The sequence below is a fragment of the Rhinoraja longicauda genome, chromosome 44 (assembly GCF_053455715.1).
Source record: "Rhinoraja longicauda isolate Sanriku21f chromosome 44, sRhiLon1.1, whole genome shotgun sequence".
Lineage (NCBI taxonomy): Eukaryota > Metazoa > Chordata > Chondrichthyes > Rajiformes > Arhynchobatidae > Rhinoraja > Rhinoraja longicauda.
This window is the reverse complement of record NC_135996.1, coordinates 5537785-5558112: the sequence shown is the minus strand read 5'-3', so window position 1 is coordinate 5558112 and position 20328 is coordinate 5537785. Positions and strand designations below refer to the sequence as shown.

The 20328-nt window shown below is 50.1% G+C and overlaps 1 protein-coding gene across 2 annotated transcripts; it reads right to left on the bottom strand.

Annotated features, from left to right (window-relative positions):
• Positions 1-4413: 4413 nt before the first annotated feature.
• LOC144612276 (alpha-endosulfine-like) lies at positions 4414-18744 on the bottom strand. Of its 2 annotated transcripts, none has more exons than XM_078431844.1 (3): positions 18501-18744; positions 7635-7760; positions 4414-7363 (listed from the first exon to the last, which is right to left on the bottom strand). In XM_078431844.1, the coding sequence occupies exons 1-3, from the start codon at positions 18546-18548 to the stop codon at positions 7193-7195; spliced, it is 345 nt and encodes a 114-aa protein (XP_078287970.1). In that variant the 5' UTR covers positions 18549-18744; the 3' UTR covers positions 4414-7192. The 2 variants fall into 2 exon arrangements, with proteins under 2 accessions (XP_078287970.1, XP_078287971.1); XM_078431845.1 differs by having other exon boundaries at positions 4414-7360.
• Between the last annotated feature and the right edge of the window lie 1584 nt (positions 18745-20328).

Below are 20328 nucleotides of genomic sequence, written 5' to 3'. Positions count from 1 at the left end.
TGAGTTACACCAGCATTTTGTGTCCACCTTTAACCTACAAGCCTGTACGTCTTTGGAGTGTGGGAGGAAACCAGAGAGGTCACGGGGGGTGGGGGAGAAAATAGGTGCAGGAGGAGGCCATTTGGCCCTTCGAGCCAGCACCGCCATTCATCGTGAATCATGGCTGGCCATCCACAATCAGTAACCCGTGTCTGCCTTCGCCCCATATCCCTTATTCCATGCCCCATATCCCTTGATTCTGCTAGCCCCTCGAGCCCTATCTAACAGAATGAGCAAATTTCATACAGACAGCACCCGTAGTCAGGATCGAACCCACCCCCACCCCCGGTCTCTGGCGCTGTGTGGCATAGACACCACCACTGAGCCATACCATATGAACCCCACCCCAGTATATAAAGTTACGAGTGGCATATATTAGGATAGACAGCCAGAACCTCCCCCCCCCCAGGGTGGAAATATCCAACACTAGAGTGCGTAGGTTTAAGATGAGAGGGGGGAAGTTTAATGACCCTGGCCCTGGTGAGACCGCACCTGGAGTACTGTGTGCAATTTTGGTCTCCAAATTTGAGGAAGGATATTCTTGCTATTGAGGGCGTGCAGCGTAGGTTCACTAGGTTAATTCCCGGAATGGCGGGACTGTCGTATGTTGAAAGGCTGGAGCGATTGGGCTTGTATACACTGGAATTTAGTATGATGAGGGGGGATCTTATTGAAACATATAAGATAATTAGGGGATTGGACACATTAGAGGCAGGAAACATGTTCCCAATGTTGGGGGAGTCCAGAACAAGGGGCCACAGTTTAAGAATAAGGGGTAGGCCATTTAGAACGGAGATGAGGAAGAACTTTTTCAGTCAGAAAGTGGTGAAGGTGTGGAATTCTCTGCCTCAGAAGGCAGTGGAGGCCAGTTCGTTGGATGCTTTCAAGAGAGAGCTGGATAGAGCTCTTAAGGATAGCGGAGTGAGGGGGTATGGGGAGAAGGCAGGAACAGGGTACTGATTGAGAGTGATCAGCCATGATCGCATTGAATGGCGGTGCTGGCTCGAAGGGCTGAATGGCCTACTCCTGCACCTATTGTCTATTGACCCTCTCATCCTCCCACCTAAGAGATAGATTTAAACTTTAAAATGCGAATAACTTCAAAAATATAACAGCGATTTCAAAGAAACTTCGTCCATTAGCACCAAAGGGACGACGGTGAGTAAGGTGGGCCTAAAATTGTCTCGCTGTCGTGTACAGTTTTGGCTGTAGTTCAGGAACAAACAAACAAACAAACAAACAAACAAGAGTTTTAGTATATATAGAATATGCGGGTGGTGGTGGCGGCAGATGTGATAGTGGTGTGTTGTTACTTGCGAGCAAAGCACCAAGGCAAGTTCCTTGTATGTTTACATACTTGGCTAACAAAATGTAATCAATTCAAGAGGGTTTTAGATAGGCATGTGGAAGTGCAGGGATTATGGATCGTGTACAGATGAGATCAGTTTATCTTGGCATTATTTTCGGCACCAGTGTGTGTACGGTGTGAACTCCGGTCGGCAGTCAGAGATTCAATGCCATGTCTTTAATTCAGTGCTCCATGTGACCTTGTGGGTTTTCTCCGGGTGCTCCGGTTTCTTCCTGGGTGTCATGGTGCACCAGTCATTGAAAGCAAGCGTGCAGGTGCAGCAGGCAGTGAAGAAAGCGAATGGTATGTTGGCATTCATAGCAAGAGGAGTAAAGGAGCAGGGAGGTTCTACTGCAGTTGTACAGGGCCTTGGTGAGGCCGCACCTGGAGTATTGTGTACAGTTTTGGCCTCCTAATCTGAGGAAAGACATTCTAGCCTTAGAGGGAGTACAGAGAAGGTTCAGCAGATTGATCCTTGGGATGGCAGGACTTTCATATGAAGAAAGACTGGAAAGACTCGTCTTGTACTCGCTGAAATTTAGAAGATTGAGGGGGGATCTTATAGAAACGTACAAAATTCTTAAGGGGTTGGACAGGCTAGATGCGGGAAGATTGTTCCCGATGTTGGGGAAGTCCAGAACAAGGGGTCACAGTTTAAGGATAAGGGGGAAGTCTTTTAGGACCGAGATGAGAAAACATTTCTTCACACAGAGTGGTGAGTCTGTGGAATTCTCTGCCACAGAAGGTAGTTGAGGCCAGTTCATTGGCTATATTTAAGAGGGAGTTAGATGTGGCCCTTGTGGCTAAAGGGATCAGGGGGTATGGAGAGAAGGCAGGTACAGGATACTGAGTTGGATGATCAGCCATGATCATATTGAATGGCGGTGCGTACAGGCTCGAAGGGCCGAATGGCCTACTCCTGCACCTATTTTCTATGTTTCCCACACTCCCAAAGACGTGCAGGTTAATTGGCTTCTGGTGTGAGGGACAGAACTAGTGTAGGGATGATCGCTGGTCGGCACGAACTCGGTGGGCTGAAGGGCCTGTTTCTGCACCGTATCTGTACGTCTTTGGAGTGTGGGAGGAAACCAGAAAAAGTCCACACAGGTCACGGGGGGGAGAATAGAAACATAGAAAATAAGTGGAGGAGGAAGCCATTCGGCCCTTCGAGCCAGCACTGCCATTCATCGTGATCATGGCTGATCATCCACAATCAGTAACCCGTGCCTGCCTTCTCCCCGTATCCCTCGATTCCACTAGCCCCTAGAGCTCTATCTAACTCTCTTTTAATTTCATCCAGTGAATCGGCCTCCGCTGCCCTCTGTGGCAGAGAATTCCACACATTCACAACTCTCTGGGTGAAAAAGTTTTTTCCTCACCTCAGTTTTAAATGGCCTCCCCTTTATTCTTGTGTGTGGCCCCTGGTTCTGGACTCCCCCAATATCGGGAACATTTTTCCTGCATCGAGCTTGTCCAGTCCTTTTATAATTTGATAAGATCCCCCTCTCATCCTTCTAAACTCCAGAGAATACAAAGCCCAGTCTTTCCTCCTGTGGCAGTCCCGCCATCCCGGGGATTAAACCTCGAGAATCACGAAAGGTTAATTTAAGGCAGTAAAAAAAGGCAAATGCAATGTTTAGCATTCATTTCGAGCGGACTAGAGCATAAAAGCATGGATGTAATGCTCTAGACGGCGCTGGTCAGGCCACATTTTGATTATTGTGAGCAGTTTTGGTCCTCACATCTGAGGATGTGCTGGCTCTGGAGAGGGTCCAGAGGTTTACGAGAATGATCCCAGGAACGAGTGGGTTAACGTACGATGAGCGTTTGTCGGCACTGGGCCTGTACTCGCTGGAGTTTAGAAGGATGAGGGGGACGGACGGACTTAATCGAAACGCACAGAACATTGAAAGACCTGGACGGATAGAGTGGATGAATAACTAGTTTTACGTTATCCCACTTTCCGATCCACTCCCAACACATTTGGGACAATTTTGCAGAGGGTCAATAAACCTGCAAACCTGCTCGTCTTTGGAGCGTGGGAGGCAACCAGAGCACGAGGAGGAAACCCACGAGGTCACGGGGAGAACGTGCAAACTCCGCACAGAGGCAGACAGACACACGCATAGACAGACAGACGCACACATGAGACACCTCAACAGACACACACACTCAGAAGAGAGACGCACGCACACAGAGAAAAAGACACATAGATGCAGACAGACACACATACACAGCTCCCGAGGCCAGGATCGAACCCGGGTCTCTGGCGCTGTGAGGCAGCGACTCTACCCGCTGCACCACCGTGCTGTCCAACTTGATTGGGGAGGGGGTAAATGAGACCGCCAGCTAGTTCCAGTGACACTCTGCGATGGGCGGCGCTCGATACTGCCAGCCCGCCGATCCTCAAGGCCATCGGCACACAGGTGAGACAGGGCCCTGGTCCGCCCGACCACACCCCTCATAGAAACATAGAAAGCAGGTGCAGGAGGCCATTCAGCCCTTCGAGCCTGTACGCACCGCCATTCATTGTCATCACGGCCGATCATCCACAATCAGTAACCCGTGCCTGCCTTCTCCCCATATCCCCTGATTCCGCTAGCCCATAGAGCTCTATCTAACTCTCTTTTAAATTCATCCATTGAATCGGCCTCCACTGCCCTCTGTGGCAGAGAATTCCACAGATTCGCAACTCTCTGGGTGAAAAAGTTCCTTCTCACCTCAGTTTTAAATGGCCTCCCCTTTATTCTCAGACTGTGTGGCCCCTGGTTCTGGACTCCCCAACATTGGGAACGTTTTTCCTGCATCTAGCTTGTCCAGTCCTTTTATAATTTTATACGTCTCTATAAGATCCCCTCTCGTCCTTCTAAACTCCAGTGAATACAAGCCCAGTCTTTCCAATCTCACCTTTTTCTCACCTGTTTTACACGGCCTCCCCTGTTATTCTTAGACTGTGTGTGGCCCCTGGTTCTGGCCCCTCCTCCCTCATCCTCCCCTCCCCATAAAAATCAGTGACGATCCAATGCTTGTGCGTATTGTTCTTTTTTTAATATAAATATATGCAGCTTCAAAGGGAGATTTGAGAGTCGGAGAGGGTGGAAGGAGGGTGTTTATCCTCAGGTTCTTTTATGTTCTCCCCCCTCCCACCCTCTCCCGGGGTGTGAGTGGAGGAGCAGACAAAGAAGAGGTGAGGGGGAACACAAAACCATCCAAAAAAAACCGGAGGAATCGGGGGGGGGGGGGGGGGGGGGTTAATCGATGGGTGACAACATTGGAAACAGCAGCCATTTTGTTTTATTTCACGTCCCTCGCCCACCGCTTCTTTCGTGGCCCCTCCTGCTCCTCTCCCTCCTCCCGTATAAAACCATGTACACCTCAGTCACCTCCCTCCCTCCCTCCCCCATCTCCCACCCCAATCTCCTCTTACCCCGTTCTAAACACACTCTGCCAAGTTACATTGACATGCCAACCTTTCCCACCTGTGTAAAGTGGGGAAGAGGCCGAACACAGGATGATGGGGGGAGGAACTAAACCAACAGAACTGACCGACCTTCGGCTGGCTGAAGGGATGTGACTTTTGTTTTGTTTTTTAAAACCTGGCCGTAGGCGGACACGACCACAAAGGATTAATGTCCTTTTCTTGTGTTGGAAGGAACTGCAGATGCTGGTTTAAAAATCGAAGGTGGACACAAAATGCTGGAGTAACTCAGCGGGGCGGGCAGCATCTCTGGAGAGAAGGAAATGGGCGACGTTTCGGGTCGAGACCTTTGTTCGGATTTCAGTTTCTCAACTCTAAATCCGAAGAAGGGTCTCAACCCGAAACGTTGCCCTTTGCTTCTCTCCAGAGATGCTGCCTGACCCGCTGAGTTACTCCAGCATTGTGTCTAATGTCCTTTTTTTTTTTGTTGTAGTGTGAAGTTTTCTCCGACTGTTATCTATCGGTTTTTAAAAATCGGGCCTGCCACCTCCCATCCTCCTCCCCTTTCCCAATTGATTTTTGCTATGTCAACAGTCACGCTGCTGTTGTAGGCCTCGGCCACTAGGTGGGGTCGCTGAGACGAACGCTCAGCTCTGTTTCCCCCCCATCCCCATCTGCACTAGACACGTAAAACACACCCCGGCGTGTCTGGACATTGACGATCGGGAAGACGAGGGGGGTTGGGGGGGGGCAATAATACGACTCTTCCATCCTCCCCCCCCTCTCCAACAACCCTTCCTGGCTTTGTAAACCTCGAATAAAACACCCCCCCGGCCACGGACTTACTCCCGATTAAAAACACAGGGTGGAAAAATGGCGCAAGTTCACCGCCCGCAGAAGAAACGTTCTCGCCTAGTCTTTCACCAAACAGGTCTGTGGGAGGGCGGCCATTTTATAAGAGGGGAAATTTGTGCAAATTATCCCAGGGAGGGGGGGGGGGAAATCGCCGCGGCAACTCCTGCAGCGGATTTTAAATAGCAGGGTGGGGGGGGGGGGGGGGCAAGATAACTCTCTGTTTGGCCTCACCCGGACGGTGGGAGGAAGCAGAGAGGAACAGGTCCACCACTGCCGACACCTCCTTTAGTTCGGATCACGAGAGGGTTTTCAGCGGTCGATTGGCAGGTCGACTTTGCCCCTCCTAGAGGTCGTCTCCCGAGGCCAACTTTGCAGGCTGGCACCTCCCCCCCCCGGCGGAATATTCCGGAACCCCCAGGGATAATCCGGAAAAGGCTCTGGAACCGGCGGTGCCGGGAGAATCAGCGGTGCCACCGAGAACACGACTGACCGCGGGGCGAACCGTTTTGTTTCACGGGTGAGAACAGACCACTTCTCGGTTCACCCCCCTCACTCACCCACCGACTACCAGGAAGGCAAACTGCAACCACCCAAACCGTGGAAACCGGATATATTTCGGCAAAAGTAATAGAAGTTTTGTTTAAAAGTAAAAATGCACAGCACGACTTTGTGTCAGGGAGGGTGGTTATGAAATGCCCTTCTCCCTTGCAGCAATCCCTCCATTGAGTTTAGTTTCGAGATAAAGCGCAGATACAGGCCCTTCGGCCCACCGCCGACCAGCGATCCCCGCACACTAACACTATCCTACACCCACCAGGGACAATTCTTACAATTACCAAGCCAATTATCATTGAAACCTCTACGTCTTTGGAGTGCGGGAGGAAACCGGAGATCCTGGAGAAAACCCACGCGGGTCACGGGGAGAACGTGCAAACTCCGTACAGACAGCACCCGTAGTCGGGATGGCACCCGGGTCTCAGGCGCTGTCTACCTCCGCCACTCTACCTCCGCGCCACCGTGCCGACCCCCTTGACCCGATCTATGACCGCCACGGCTGTGGTGGGAGGTGCAAACCGAGGAACTGCAGACGCTGGTTTACAAAACAAAAAGACACAAGAGCGCTGGAGTAATCGCGGGGAGCGTTTTTGAAGTGGGGAGGGTGGGGGAATCTTGAATTGGCTGCTCCCACACCACTCCCCCCCCCCTCCTCCCCTCACTCGAAGACCATCTCAATCCCCGGGGAATGGTTGGGAAGGCAGGACAATTAATGTCGGAGATGGGAGGGTGAAGGATGGAAGAGAAGGGGGTGGGATGAAGCCATTTTGGTTCCGCTGGTTTGCCGAAGGGGGTGGGGGGGGGGGGGGGGAGCAGGGCGGCGTTAAAAAAAAAATCAATCGGCGGCACTCAGAAGGGAATCCCGTCTCCGCACCCCCTCATCCCCGGCCCCCCCCTCCCCGCTGGATGTGTCGGTCAGCGTCCATCCCGGTTGGAGACGGCCGGGCAGCACCATAGAGGGGGTGAAGGGGGGGGGGTCAGCCGGCAAGTTTGCTGGTGACGAGCGAGGACTTCCTCTGCGGCAGGTCCTCTGGGGTGGGGATGTGGTCTCCGGTCACCAGGTTCTTGTCCGCCCCGTTGCTGGGAGGCTGCTTGTTCTTCATCTTGGCCTTGGCCATGTTGTAGTCCCCAGAGTCAAAGTATTTCTGCTGCAAGAGAGGGAGAAGGCAGTCGGATACGGCTTGCACTTTGGTCAACACAGAGAGGCCTAACCCAGGCCCTTCGGCCCACCCAATCCGCGCTGACCAGCGATAGACAAATAGCCTGGGATGCAGACTATCAGGTCCTGGGGATGTATCAGCCTCCTGTCCCATCAGTCCACTCATCCCCCCGCCCCCCGATTTCTATTTCGGCAGATGGGGAAGAGCCCCTAAGCCGCCAGGTCTTTGAGAGGCCGTTCCTCCGCGTGGGCGCCCTTACCCCTTTCTGCAGCCGCTTCATCAGGAACTCGGAACCTCCTGGTCTCAACCCCAACACCGGGTACTTGGCCTTTAGCTTCACTTCCTCGGCCTTCTCTGGGCTCATCGCCCCTTTCTCTTGCGTGTCCTGTGGAGGAAATGAGAGAAGGTGAGGTCAGCTCAGAAGGCGGGCACAGAAAAACAAAAAAGCCGAGGTAACTGGGCATCACAGAGGAGCAGCGGTAGAGTTGCTGCCTCACAGCACCGGGGGTCCGATCCCGACTACGGGCGCAGTCCGTACGGAGTTTGTACGTTTCCCCCCCCATGACCCGTGTGGCCCCATAGCAGAAGCGTCCACGTCGCGGGGCTGGAAGCTGGAAGTGTCCTGAGCTGGTCTACTGTACAAGTGATGGCTCCCACTGATTGTCGCCGCAAGCTTGCGCCCTTTTCAGGACGAACGATGACAGCGATGTAACATTTGAAACATGGACGATGGACATGAAAGAAGAAGACCCGCGTGGGGTTTCTTCGGTTTCCTCCCACATTCCAAAGACGTACAGTTTTGTTGGTTAATTGGCTTGGTATAAATGTAAATTGTCCCTCGTGCGCAGGAAGGGGTCAGTGTGCAGGGATCGCTGGTCGGCACGGACTTAGTGGGCCAAAGGGCCTGTTTCCGCGCTGTATCTGTAAACTAAAAACTAAAACTCAGCGGGTCAGGCAGCATCTCTGGAGAAATGTCTTTGAAACAGCGACATTTTTACCGTCCTCTACCACTTCCTTTACCAAAGAGTCTGTTTATTGCAAAGACAGGCGGGCTTGAAGGTAATATAAGAAAATAACTGCAGATGCTGGTACAAATCGATTTATTCACAAAATGCTGGAGTAACTCAGCAGGTCGGACAGCATCTCGGGAGAGAAGGAATGGGTGACGTTTCGGGTCTGAAGAAGGGTCTCGACGCGAAACGTCACCCATTCCTTCTCTCCCGAGATGCTGTCTGACCCGCTGAGTTACTCCAGCATTTTGTGAATAAATGGGCTTGAAGGTAAATTGGATTAATAGACAATAGGTGCAGGAGGAGGCCATTCGGCCCTTCGAGCCAGCACCGCCATTCAATGTGATCATGGCTGATCATTCTCAATCAGTACCCCGTTCCTGCCTTCTCCCCATACCCCCTGGCTCCGCTATCCTTAAGAGCTCTATCTAGCTCTCTCTTGAATGCATTCAGAGAATTGGCCTCCACTGCCTTCTGAGGCAGAGAATTCCACAGATTCATAACTCTCTGACTGAAAAAGTTTTTCATCATCTCAGTTCTAAATGGCCTACCCCTTATTCTTAAACTGTGGCCCCTTGTTCTGGGTTCTTGGAACATTGGAGTCCAGGGGGGTTGACAAACTGTGTAGGACCGAACTGTCTCCTTACATCTTCGTCTATATCTCTCGTTTTCCCTTGACTTTCAGTCCGAAGAAGGGTCTCGACCCGAAATGTCACCATTTCCTTCTCTCCAGAGATGCTGCCTGACCCGCTGAGTTACTCCAGCATTTTGTGTCTTTCTTTGGAGTTGACAAATTGATTTGTCCCCTCCCCTCTCTGCGTTCCGTGCTCCCCCTCCCCCCACTCGCAACAAGGACAGAATCCCCTTCGTTTTCATCTTCGACCCCACCAGCCAGCGGATCCAACAAATCATCCTCCAACATTTCCGTCACCTACAACGGGACCCCACCACTGGCCATATCTTTCCATCCCCTCCCCTCTCTGCGTTCCGCAGAGACCGTTCCCTCAGTAACTCCCTGGTCTACTCGTCCCTTCCTACCCAAACCACCCCATCCCCGGGCACTTTCCCCTGCAACCGCACGAGATGCAACACCTGTCCTTTTACCTCCCCCCTCAACTCCATCCAAGGACCCAAACAGTCTTTCCAGGTGAGACAGAGGTTCCTTATCTATTGCATCCGCTGCTCCAGATGTCAACTTATTTACATCGACGAAACCAAGCGCAGGCTCGGCGATCGCTTCGCTCAACACCTGCGCTCGGTCCGTGTTGGCCAAACTGGTCTCCCGGTGGCTGAGCACTTCAACTCCCCCTCCCACTCCCAGTCTGACCTTTCTTTCATGGGCCTCCTCCAGTGCCATAGTGAGGCCCACCGGAAATTGGAGGAACAGCACCTCATATTTCGCCTGGGCAGCTTGCAGCCCAGTGGTATGAACATCGACTTCTCCAACTTTAGATAGTTCCTCTGTCCCTCTCTTCCCCTCCCCCTTCCCAGTTCTCCCTCTATCTTCCTGTCTCCACCTATATCCTTCCTTTGTCCCGACCCCCTGACATCAGTCTGAAGAAGGGTCTCGACCCGAAACGTCACCCATTCCTTCTCTCCTGAGATGCTGTCTGACCTGCTGAGTTACTCCAGCATTTTGTGAATAAACACCTTCGATTTGTACCAGCATCTGCAGTTATTTTCTTACACTACCAATTGATTTGTTCTGGTCGTTTCTCGCCTCCAGTTTATATTTTCACCCACCCCCCACCTCTATTTTTAGTCTGAAGGAGGGACCCGACCCGAAACGTCACCTATTTTCATCCCCAGAGATGCTGGCAACCTGCTGAGTTATTATGGCAATTTGTGTCTATCTAAACAAGCACCTGCCGTTCCTTCTACAGAACTGGGTGGTCACGGTGGCGCAGCGGTAGAGTTGCTGCCTTACAGCGCCGGAGTCCCGGGTTCGATCCAGACTACGGGTGCTGTCTGTACGGAGTTTGTACGTTCTCCCCGTGACCTGCGTGGGTTTTCTCCGAGATCTTCGGTTGCCTCCCACACTCCAAAGGCGTACAGGTATGCAAGGAAATTGGCTTGGTGTGAACGTAAATGATCATATCTGTGCGTAGGATAGTGCTAATGTGCGGGGATCGCTGGCCTGTGTCGACGGTGGGTCGAAGGGCCAGTTTCCGTGCTGTATCTCTAAACTAAACTGCATTTTAAAACGGACCAGTGAGATCACTAAAAGGGAGCGTTCGTTCTGAAAGAAAGCTTAGCTCCCCTGAAAATACAAACTAAACGTCATCTTCAACTTTGAGATCGGCTGCCTGGTTTAGATCGCGAAACCAAAACAAACAGAGATGGGAGGCAGTGGACTGACCACTGAAATACAATAATTAACATTGACTGCGGCCTGCAAGGAAAAACACTCTGAAGGTAAACAAAATGCTGGAGTATAAGAAAATAACTGCAGATGCTGGTACAAATCGAAGGCATTTATTCACAAAATGCTGGAGTCACTCAGCAGGTCAGGCAGCATCTCGGGAGAGTAGGAATGGGTGACGTTTCAGGTCAAGGAATGGGTGATGTTTCAGTCTGAAGAAGGGTCTCGACCCGAAACGTCACCCATTCCTTCCCTCCTGAGATGCTGCCTGACCTGCTGAGTTACTCCAGCATTTTGTGAATAAAATGCTGGAGTAACTCAGCGGGCCAGGCAGCATCTCTGGAGAGAAGGGATAGGTGACATTTCGGGTCAGACTGTCAAAAGTCACCCCACTGAGACTACTTTCCCACCCTAGAATAGGAATACAAGGCCACCGCTGGAATTGGGCGCTGCACGGTCACACAGCGGTAGAGTTGCTGACCCACATCGCCAGAGACCTGGGTTCAATCCAGACTACAGGTGCTGTCTGTACGAGTTTGTACGTTCTCCCCGTGACCGCGTGGGTACATGTGACAATAAAGCAAACTAAACATATAGGTCAGCGTGGGCAAGGTGGGCCGAATGGCTTGTTTAGTTTAGATTGGAGATACAGCGGGCTTAGATTCCGTGGTTAGAGATACAGGTGGAGGTTGACAGGCTCTTGATTCGTATGGGTGTCAGGGGTTGTGGGGAGAAGGCATGAGACTGAAGTTGAGAGGGAAAGATAGATCAGCCACGATTGAATGGCGGAGTATTCTCGATGGGCAGAGTCTAAAGAAGGGTCTCGACCCAAAACATCACCCATTCCTTCTATCCAAAGATGCTGCCTGTCCCGCTGGGTTACTCCGGCATTATGACAGGTGACGTGAACAACATTGATTATCTTGTTACAATGGCACCTGTCAAGGGGTGGGATAAATGAGGCAGCAAGTGAACAGTCAGTTCTTGAAGCTGATGTGTTGGATGCAGGAGAAATGGGCAGGAGTGAAGACCTGAGCGACTTTGACAAGGGCCAAATTGTTATGGCCAGACGACTGGGTCAGAGCATCTCTGAAACGGCAAGGCTTGTGGGGTGTTCCCGGTCAGCAGTGGTGAGTACCGACCGACAGTGGTCCGCGGAGGGACAAACCACAAACAGGGTGTTGGGCGCCCAAGGTTCATCGATGCGCGAGGGCAACGAAGGCTATCCCATCTGGTCCGAACCGACTGTGAGAAGACGACAAGCCGGTGGAGGGAGTGTGACGCTCTGGGCAATGTTCTGCTGGGAAACCCTGGGTCCGGCCATTCATGTGGATGTCAATTTGACACGTGTCACCTGCCTAAACATCGTTGCAGACCGGGTACACCCCTTCATGGATTTGTGCCTGGAAGGTCATGTTTGACTAATCTTCTTGAATTTTTTGAAGAGGTTACCAGGGAAATTGATAAGGGCAAGGCTGTGGATGTTGTCTATATGGACTTTAGTAAGGCATTTGACAAGGTTCCACATGGAAGGTTGATTAAGAAGGTTAAATCGTTGGGTATTAATAGTGAGGTTGCAAGATGGATTCAACAATGGCTGAATGGGAGATACCAGAGGGTAACGGTTGACAATTGTATGTCAGGTTGGAGGCCAGTGTCTAGTGGAGTGCCCCAAGGATCTGTGTTGGGTCCACTGTTGTTTGTCATTTACATTAATGATCTGGATGATGGTGTGGCAAATTGGATTAGTAAATATGCAGATGATACTAAGATAGGTGGAGTAGTTGATAGTGAGGTAGATTTTCAAAGTCTACAGAGAGACTTGGGCCTTTTGGAAGGGTGGGCTGAAAGATGGCAGATGGAGTTTAATGCTGATAAGTGTGAGGTGCTGCATTTTGGTAGGACAAATCAAAATAGGACGTACAGGGTAAATGGTAGGGAATTGAGGAATGCAGTGGAACAGAGGGATCTGGGAATAACTGTGCATTGTTCCCTGAAGGTGGAATCTCATGTGGATAGGGTGGTGAAGAAGGCGTTTGGTATGCTTGCCTTTATAAATCAGAGCATCGAGTATAGAAGTTGGGATGTAATGTTGAAATTGTACAGGGCATTGGTGAGGCCAAATCTGGAGTATGGTGTGCAGTTCTGGTCGCCAAATTATAGGAAGGATGTCGACAAAATGGAGAGGGTACAGAGGAGATTTACTAGAATGTTGCCTGGGTTTCAGCACTTAGGCTACAGAGAGAGGTTGAACAGGTTGGGTCTTTATTCTTTGGAGCGTAGAAGGTTGAGGGGGGACTTGATAGAGGTTTTTAAAATTTTGAGAGGGACGGACAGAGTTGACGTGGGTAGGCTTTTCCCTTTGAGAGTGGGGAAGATTCCAACAAGGGGACATAGCTTCAGAATTGAGGGACAAAGGTTTAGGGGTAACATGAGGGGGAACTTCTTTACTCAGAGGGTTGTGGCTGTATGGAATGGGCTTCCGGTGGAAGTGGTGGAGGCTGGCTCGATTTTATTATTTAAGAGTAAATTGGATAGGTATATGGATAGGAGGGGATTGGAGGGTTATGGTCTGAGTGCACGTAGATGAGACTAGGTCAGGGAGAATGGTCGGCGTGGACTGGTAGGGCCGGACAGGCCTGTTTCCATGCTGTAGTTGTTATATGTTATATGTTATATATGTTCATGGCAATGGTATTCCCTAATGGCAATGGCCTCTTTCAGCAGGATAATGCGCCCTGCCGCACTGCACCCATTGTCCGGGAATGGTTTGAGGAACATGATGAAGTGTTCACGGTGTTGCCCTGGCCTACAAGTTCTCCAGATCTCAAGCCGATTGAGCATCTGTGGGATGTGCTGGATCGACAAGTCCGATCCACGGCGGCTCCACCTCGCAACTTACAGGACTTGAAGGATCTGCTGCTCATGTTTTGGTGCCAGATACCACAGGACACCTTCAGGGGTCTTGTAGAGTCCATGCCTCGGCGGTCGGTGCTGTTTTGGCAGCACACGGAGGACCAACAGCACATTAGGCAGGTGGTCATAATGTTTGTGTGTGTGTGTGTGTGTGTGTGTGTGTGTGTGTGTGTGTGTGTGTGTGTGTGTGTGTGTGTGTTGGACAGCCAAAAACAGCAGAACCTAGACTCCAGAGTGTCAGACAGACAATGACCTTCTTACTTGCAGCAGCACAACAGAATATGTAAGCATAGTACACTGTAAACAATATGATAAACGAGAAGAGAAAGTTCAGTGAGTGTATATTTACATATACACATAAAGAAGGGTCTCAACCAGAAACGTCACCTATTGCTTTTCTCCAGAGATGCTGCCTGATCCACTACTTACATTCATACTTATATACATACATGAACCTCATCTATTGTATCCGCTGCTCCAGATGTCAACTTATTTACATCGGCGAAACCAAACATAGGCTCGCCGATCGCTTCGCTCAACACCTGCGCTCGGTCCGCGTTGGCCAAACTGATCACCCGGTGGCCGAGCACTTCAACTCTCCCTCCCATTCCCAGTCTGCCCTTTCTGTCATGGGCCTCCTCCAGTGCCATGGTGAGGCCCACTGGAAATTGGAGGAACAGCACCTCAGATTTCGCTTGGGCAGCTTGCAGCCCAGTGGTATGAACATTGACTTCTCCAACTTTAGATAGTTCCTCTGTCCCTCTCTTCCCCTCCTCCTTCCCAGATCTCCCTCTATCTTCCTGTCTCCACCTATATCCTTCCTTTGTCCCGCCCCCCTGACATCAGTCTGAAGAAGGGTGTCGACCCGAAACGTCACCCATTCCTTCTCTCCTGAGATGCTGCCTGACCTGCAGAGTTACTCCAGCATTTTGTGAATACTTTCGATTTGTACCAGCATCTGCAGTTATTTTCTTATACATACATGAATACATACACAAGAGATGGAGTAACTCCTCAGGAGATATATATATATATATATATATATATATATATATATATACACACACATATACACACACGCACACATATGCCGATCAGCCAAAACATTATGACCACCTGCCTAATATGCTGTTGGTCCTCCGTGTGCAGCCCCATACGCAGCAGGGTGCGATGCACTGTGTATTGTGACACATTCCTCCCACGACCACCATTAACATTTTCTGTGACTTGTGCCACAGTAGACCTTCTGTCAGTTCACTTCACCCGTCAGTGGTCATAACGTTTAGGCTGATTGGTGTATATGTGTGTGTGTGTGTATAATATGCACACAGAAATATACAAACATACATGCATACACAAACATATTTCCAAACACACGTATACACACACACATATACATATATAAAATACACAAATACAAACACACACATGTACATGCACACACGCATACAAACACACACATATACATGCACACACATATATTTATACATACACACATGTGTAGGAAGGAACTACAGATGCTGGATTAAATACACAGACACATATATACATGCACACACACAGTAAGTGCGTCAGAAAGCATTTCTGGAGAAAAGGAATAGGTGAAGTTTCGGATCAAAACCTTCCAATATGTGTAAATGTAGACACAAAATGTTGGAGTAACTCAGCGGAATAGTCAGCATCTCTGTAGAGACGGAAAGGGTGATGTTTCGGGCCGAGACCCTTCATCAGCCTGATCCTAAATGTGTACACATAAATATACACACACACACTGCACTTTCTGTTATCGTGCATTATATTGCAGCGGGCTAGGTTTACATATTCTGCTGTGCTGCCGCAAGTATGCTGTCATTGTCCTATCTGGGACACACACACACTCACTTGACAATGAAACACTCTGGGGGACATCCATGTCCTTGCTCTTGTGAGACACAAAATGCTGGAGTAACTCAGCGGGTCAGGCCGCATCTCAGGAGAGAAGGAATGGGTGACGTTTCGGGTCGAGACCCTTCTTCACACCCATCTCTGTACACTTCGTTGTAGCTAACAATGATCTATTCTACATTTTTCTTTCAACTGCATCCCCTTTGATGTCTCGTTTTCACACCTTACACTTCCTTATTTCTGTGTTTCCCTCTCCCCAGGCTGATCAGCCTGACGAAGGGTCTCGAGCCGAAACATCACCCATTCCTTCTCTCCCGAGATGCTGCCTGACCCGCTGAGTTACTCCAGCACAAAGATAATAGAGCAGAGCAAGATAGACCACTGGACCCTAAAAACCGTAGTATGTCACGGCGCCATTTTAGTAGGCAGAAACTTGCCAAAACATTTTTTTTTTTTTAAATACCAAAAATCTGTGAATTGATAGACGAGATATATTCTGCATTTTTATGGTATCATCACACATACTGTTCCCCCAAAACACTGATTACATTTCGAGAGGCACAGCGAACGGCGGGTTTTGCTTACTAAAATGGTGGAGGTTATGCTCCTTTGCGTACTACACTTCAGCTTACACCACAGCGGTATGAACATTGATTTCTCTAACTTTCGACAGCTTCTCTGTCCTTCTCTTTCCCCTCCCCAGTTCTCCCACTGTCTTTGTGTCTCCAACCACATCCTTACTTTTTCCCGCCCTCTCCCGAGATCAGTCTGAAGAAGGGTCTGGACCCGAAACGTCACCCATTCCTTCTCTCCTGAGATGCTGCCTGTACTCTACTTTTTAGTTCAGTTTAGAGATGCAGCGCAGAAACAGGCCCTTTGTCCCACCGAGTCCGCGCCGACCAGCGATCCCCGCACACTAACACTATCCCACACACACTAGGGACAATTTTGAACATTTAACAAGCCAATTAACCTACAAACCTGCATGTCTTTGGAGTGTGGGAGGAAACCAAAGATCTCGAAGAGAACGTACAAACCCCGTACAGAAAGCGCCCGTAGTCAGGATGGAACCCGGCGCTGTATTCGCTGTAAGGCAGCAACTACCGCTGCGCCATCGTGACCGCATTTTGTGATACCTTCAATTTGTACCGGCATCTGCAGTTATTTTCCTGCGCACTTCAGCATGGGTGATTTGGTCCATCTTGCTCCTCTAGTTATCTTTGCTCCAGCATTGTATGTGTGTCCACCTTCGATTTTAAAACAGCATCTGCATCTTTATCTCTCTCTCTATATATATCTCTCTCTCTCTATATATATATCTATATCTATATATATCTTTCTCTATATATCTCTCTCTCTCTCTATATATATATATATCTATATATATATATATCTTTCTCTATATCTCTCTCTCTCTCTCTCTCTCTCTCTCTATATATATATATATATCTTTCTCTCTATATGTACCGGCATCTGCAGTTATTTTCAGACATCAGTCTGAAGGGTCTCGACCCGAAAGTCACCCATTCCTTCTCTCCCGAGATGCTGCCTGATCTGCTGAGTTACTCCATCATTTTGTGAATAAATCGATTTGTACCAGCATATGCAGTTATTTTCTTATATTACCTTCAAGCCCGCCTGTCTTTGCAATAAACAGACTCTTTGGTAAAGGAAGTGGTAGAGGATGGTAAAAATGTCACTGTTTCAAAGACATTTCTCCAGAGATGCTGCCTGACCCGCTGAGTTTTAGTTTTTAGTTTACAGATACAGCGCGGAAACAGGCCCTTTGGCCCACTAAGTCCGTGCCGACCAGCGATCCCTGCACACTGACCCCTTCCTGCGCACGAGAGACAATTTACATTTATACCAAGCCAATTAACCAACAAAACTGTACGTCTTGTTGCTCCACTGCGATTTCTCTTCAAGGTATCTCCACTTTGAAGAAGTTCTCCTCCTCTCTTCGACGAGAGTTTGGCAACATGCTCTCTCGCTGCTCCCCCTCTGTGATTTCTCCTGCCCTCCCGAGATATCACATCAGTCTGAAGAAGGGTCTCGACCCGAAACGTCACCCATTCCTTCTCTCCCGAGATGCTGCCTGACCCGCTGAGTTACTCCAGCATTTTGTGAATAAATCGATTTGTACCAGCATCTGCAGTTATTTTCTTATATATATCTCTCTCTATATATATCTCTATATATATATCTCTATATATATATCTCTATATATATCTCTCTATATATATATCTCTATATATATATCTCTCTATATATATCTCTCTATATATATATATATCTATATCTTTATATATATCTCTATATATATATATATCTCTATATATATCTCTCTATATATATATCTTTATATATATATATCTATATCTTTATATATATCTCTATATATATATATATATCTCTATATATATATCTCTCTATAAATATATATATCTCTATAAATATATATATATATCTCTATAAATATATATTATCTCTATAAATATATATATGAATATATATATATATCTATATATATCTCTATATACATCTCTCTATATATCTCTCTCATACACATTCCTTGCTTTTGTTGGCTGCTCAAGCCCCTCCAGTGACGTCAAGCCCGCCGGCTGACTGACGGACGTGACCGCCGGCCAATGGGGGGAGCTGGCACCGCCCACACAGGCCAATCAGCGTGGGCGAGGGGCGGGACTTCCGGGGAGGAGGCGGCGGGCGGGCAGGCCGGCAAAATGGCCGCCGTCTCTCCGCCTCTCCTCGGTCGTCCTTCCGCTAAAAACCCCCCTCCCAACGGCAACCCGTCCCAGGAACATCGGCGACTACACTCCCCCATACACTCACACTCACACACACATCGTTGACCGGATCCAAAACCCGGGTAGGCCTGAGGTGTTTTATTATTCTTCTTCTTCTTATTATTATAAGTCCCTTTATATTCCCTCACCTGCTTCTCTTCACCCGCCTCCTCCTCCAGCTGGCGGTTCTCCGACATGGCGAGAAACAGCGCGCGGTTTTCCACCCCCGTCGGTCAGGGAGAGGGGGCTTTTAAAACCTCGGGGAGAAATCTGAGGAGAATTGTTTGGGGGGGGGTTTTGTTTCGACGACAAACGACGACAACAACAACCGCCGCCGCCTCGCGCTCCTCCGCTCGCAAACCGTCAAGATGGCCGCCGGCCGCCACTGACGTCGGCGCGCAGCCCAACCTGCTGGCAGCCGGATGATGGACGGCCGCCCGCGCCAATCGTCCAGCGCGAGGGCGGGGGGTCATTGGCGGCGCCCGCCCAATCGGCGTCGTGATCTGAGCCCGGGGGCGGGACCTCCACTCGCTCCGCCCCTTTCCCCCACCCCTCCCACTGTCTATCATGTTTGGTTGCAGTGCACGTTGACTGCACTGCAGGAGGAGGAGAGAGGGAGGAGGATGAGAATGGGAGGAAGAGGGGGATGGGAGGGAGTGGTGGAGGAGGAGGATGGGAGGAAGAGGGGGATGGGAGGGAGTGGAGGAGGAGGAGAATGGGAGGAAGAGGGGGATGGGAGGGAGTGGAGGAGGATGAGAATGGGAGGAAGAGGGGGATGGGAGGGAGTGGAGGAGGAGGAGGATGGGAGGGAGAGGGGGATGGGAGGGAGTGGAGGAGGAGGAGAATGGGAGGAAGAGGGGGATGGGAGGGAGTGGTGGAGGAGGAGGATGGGAGGGAGAGGAGGAGGGAGGAGAGAGGGAGAGGAGGAGGGGGAGGGAGAGGAGGAGGAGGATAGGAGAAAGGAGGAGGAGGAGGATAGGAGAAAGGAGGAGGAGGAGAATGGGAGGGAGAGGAGGAGGAGATGGGAGGGAGAGGAGGAGGAGATGGGAGGGAGAGGAGGAGGAGGAGGATGGTAGGGGTGGAGGATGGGTGGAGGAGGAGGAGATGGGAGGTGGAGGAGGAGGAGATGGGAGGGAGAGGAGGAGGAGGAGATGGGAGGGAGAGGAGGAGGAGGAGGATGGTAGGGGTGGAGGATGGGTGGAGGAGGAGGATGGTAGGGGGAGGAGGATGGTAGGGGGAGGAGGAGGAGATGGGAGGTGGAGGAGGAGGAGATGGGAGGGAGAGGAGGAGGAGGATGGGAGGGAGAGGAGGAGGAGGATGGGAGGGAGAGGAGGGGAGGGGAGGGAGAGGGTGATGTTTAGGATGGAGAACGGAGATGAGGAAAAACATCTTCACTCAGAGAGTTGTAAATCTGTGGAATTCTCTGCCTCAGAAGGCAGTGGAGGCCGATTCTCTCAATGCCTTCAAGAGAGAGTTAGATAGAGCTCTTAATGATAGCGGAGTCAGGGGGTATGGGGAGAGGGCAGGAACGGGGTGCTGCTTGTGGGTGATCAGCCATGATCACATTGAATGGCGGTGCTGGCTCGAAGGGCTGTCTGGCCTCCTCCTGCACCTATTGACTATTTAGACTGACATCCCCTGGAATGTGTAGGAAAAAGATGCTGGGTTAAATCTAAGGTAGACACAAAATGCTGGAGTAACCCAGCGGGTCAGGCAGCATCTCAGGAGAGAAGGAATGTGTGATGTTTCGGGTCGAGACCCTTCTTCAGACCTTCTCGCCTGAGATGCTGCCTGACCCGCTGAGTTACTCCAGCATTTTGTGTCCATCCTTGGAATGTGTCTGGCGCATGCGTGGTTGTAGCTTTATTGATAAGATATTAGAACAATCAAGATGGTTGAGAGCGTGTGACTCCTTCTCTGCAGTCTCAGTTTTGGTCTCCTAATCTGAGGAAAGACATTCTTGCCATAGAGGAAGTA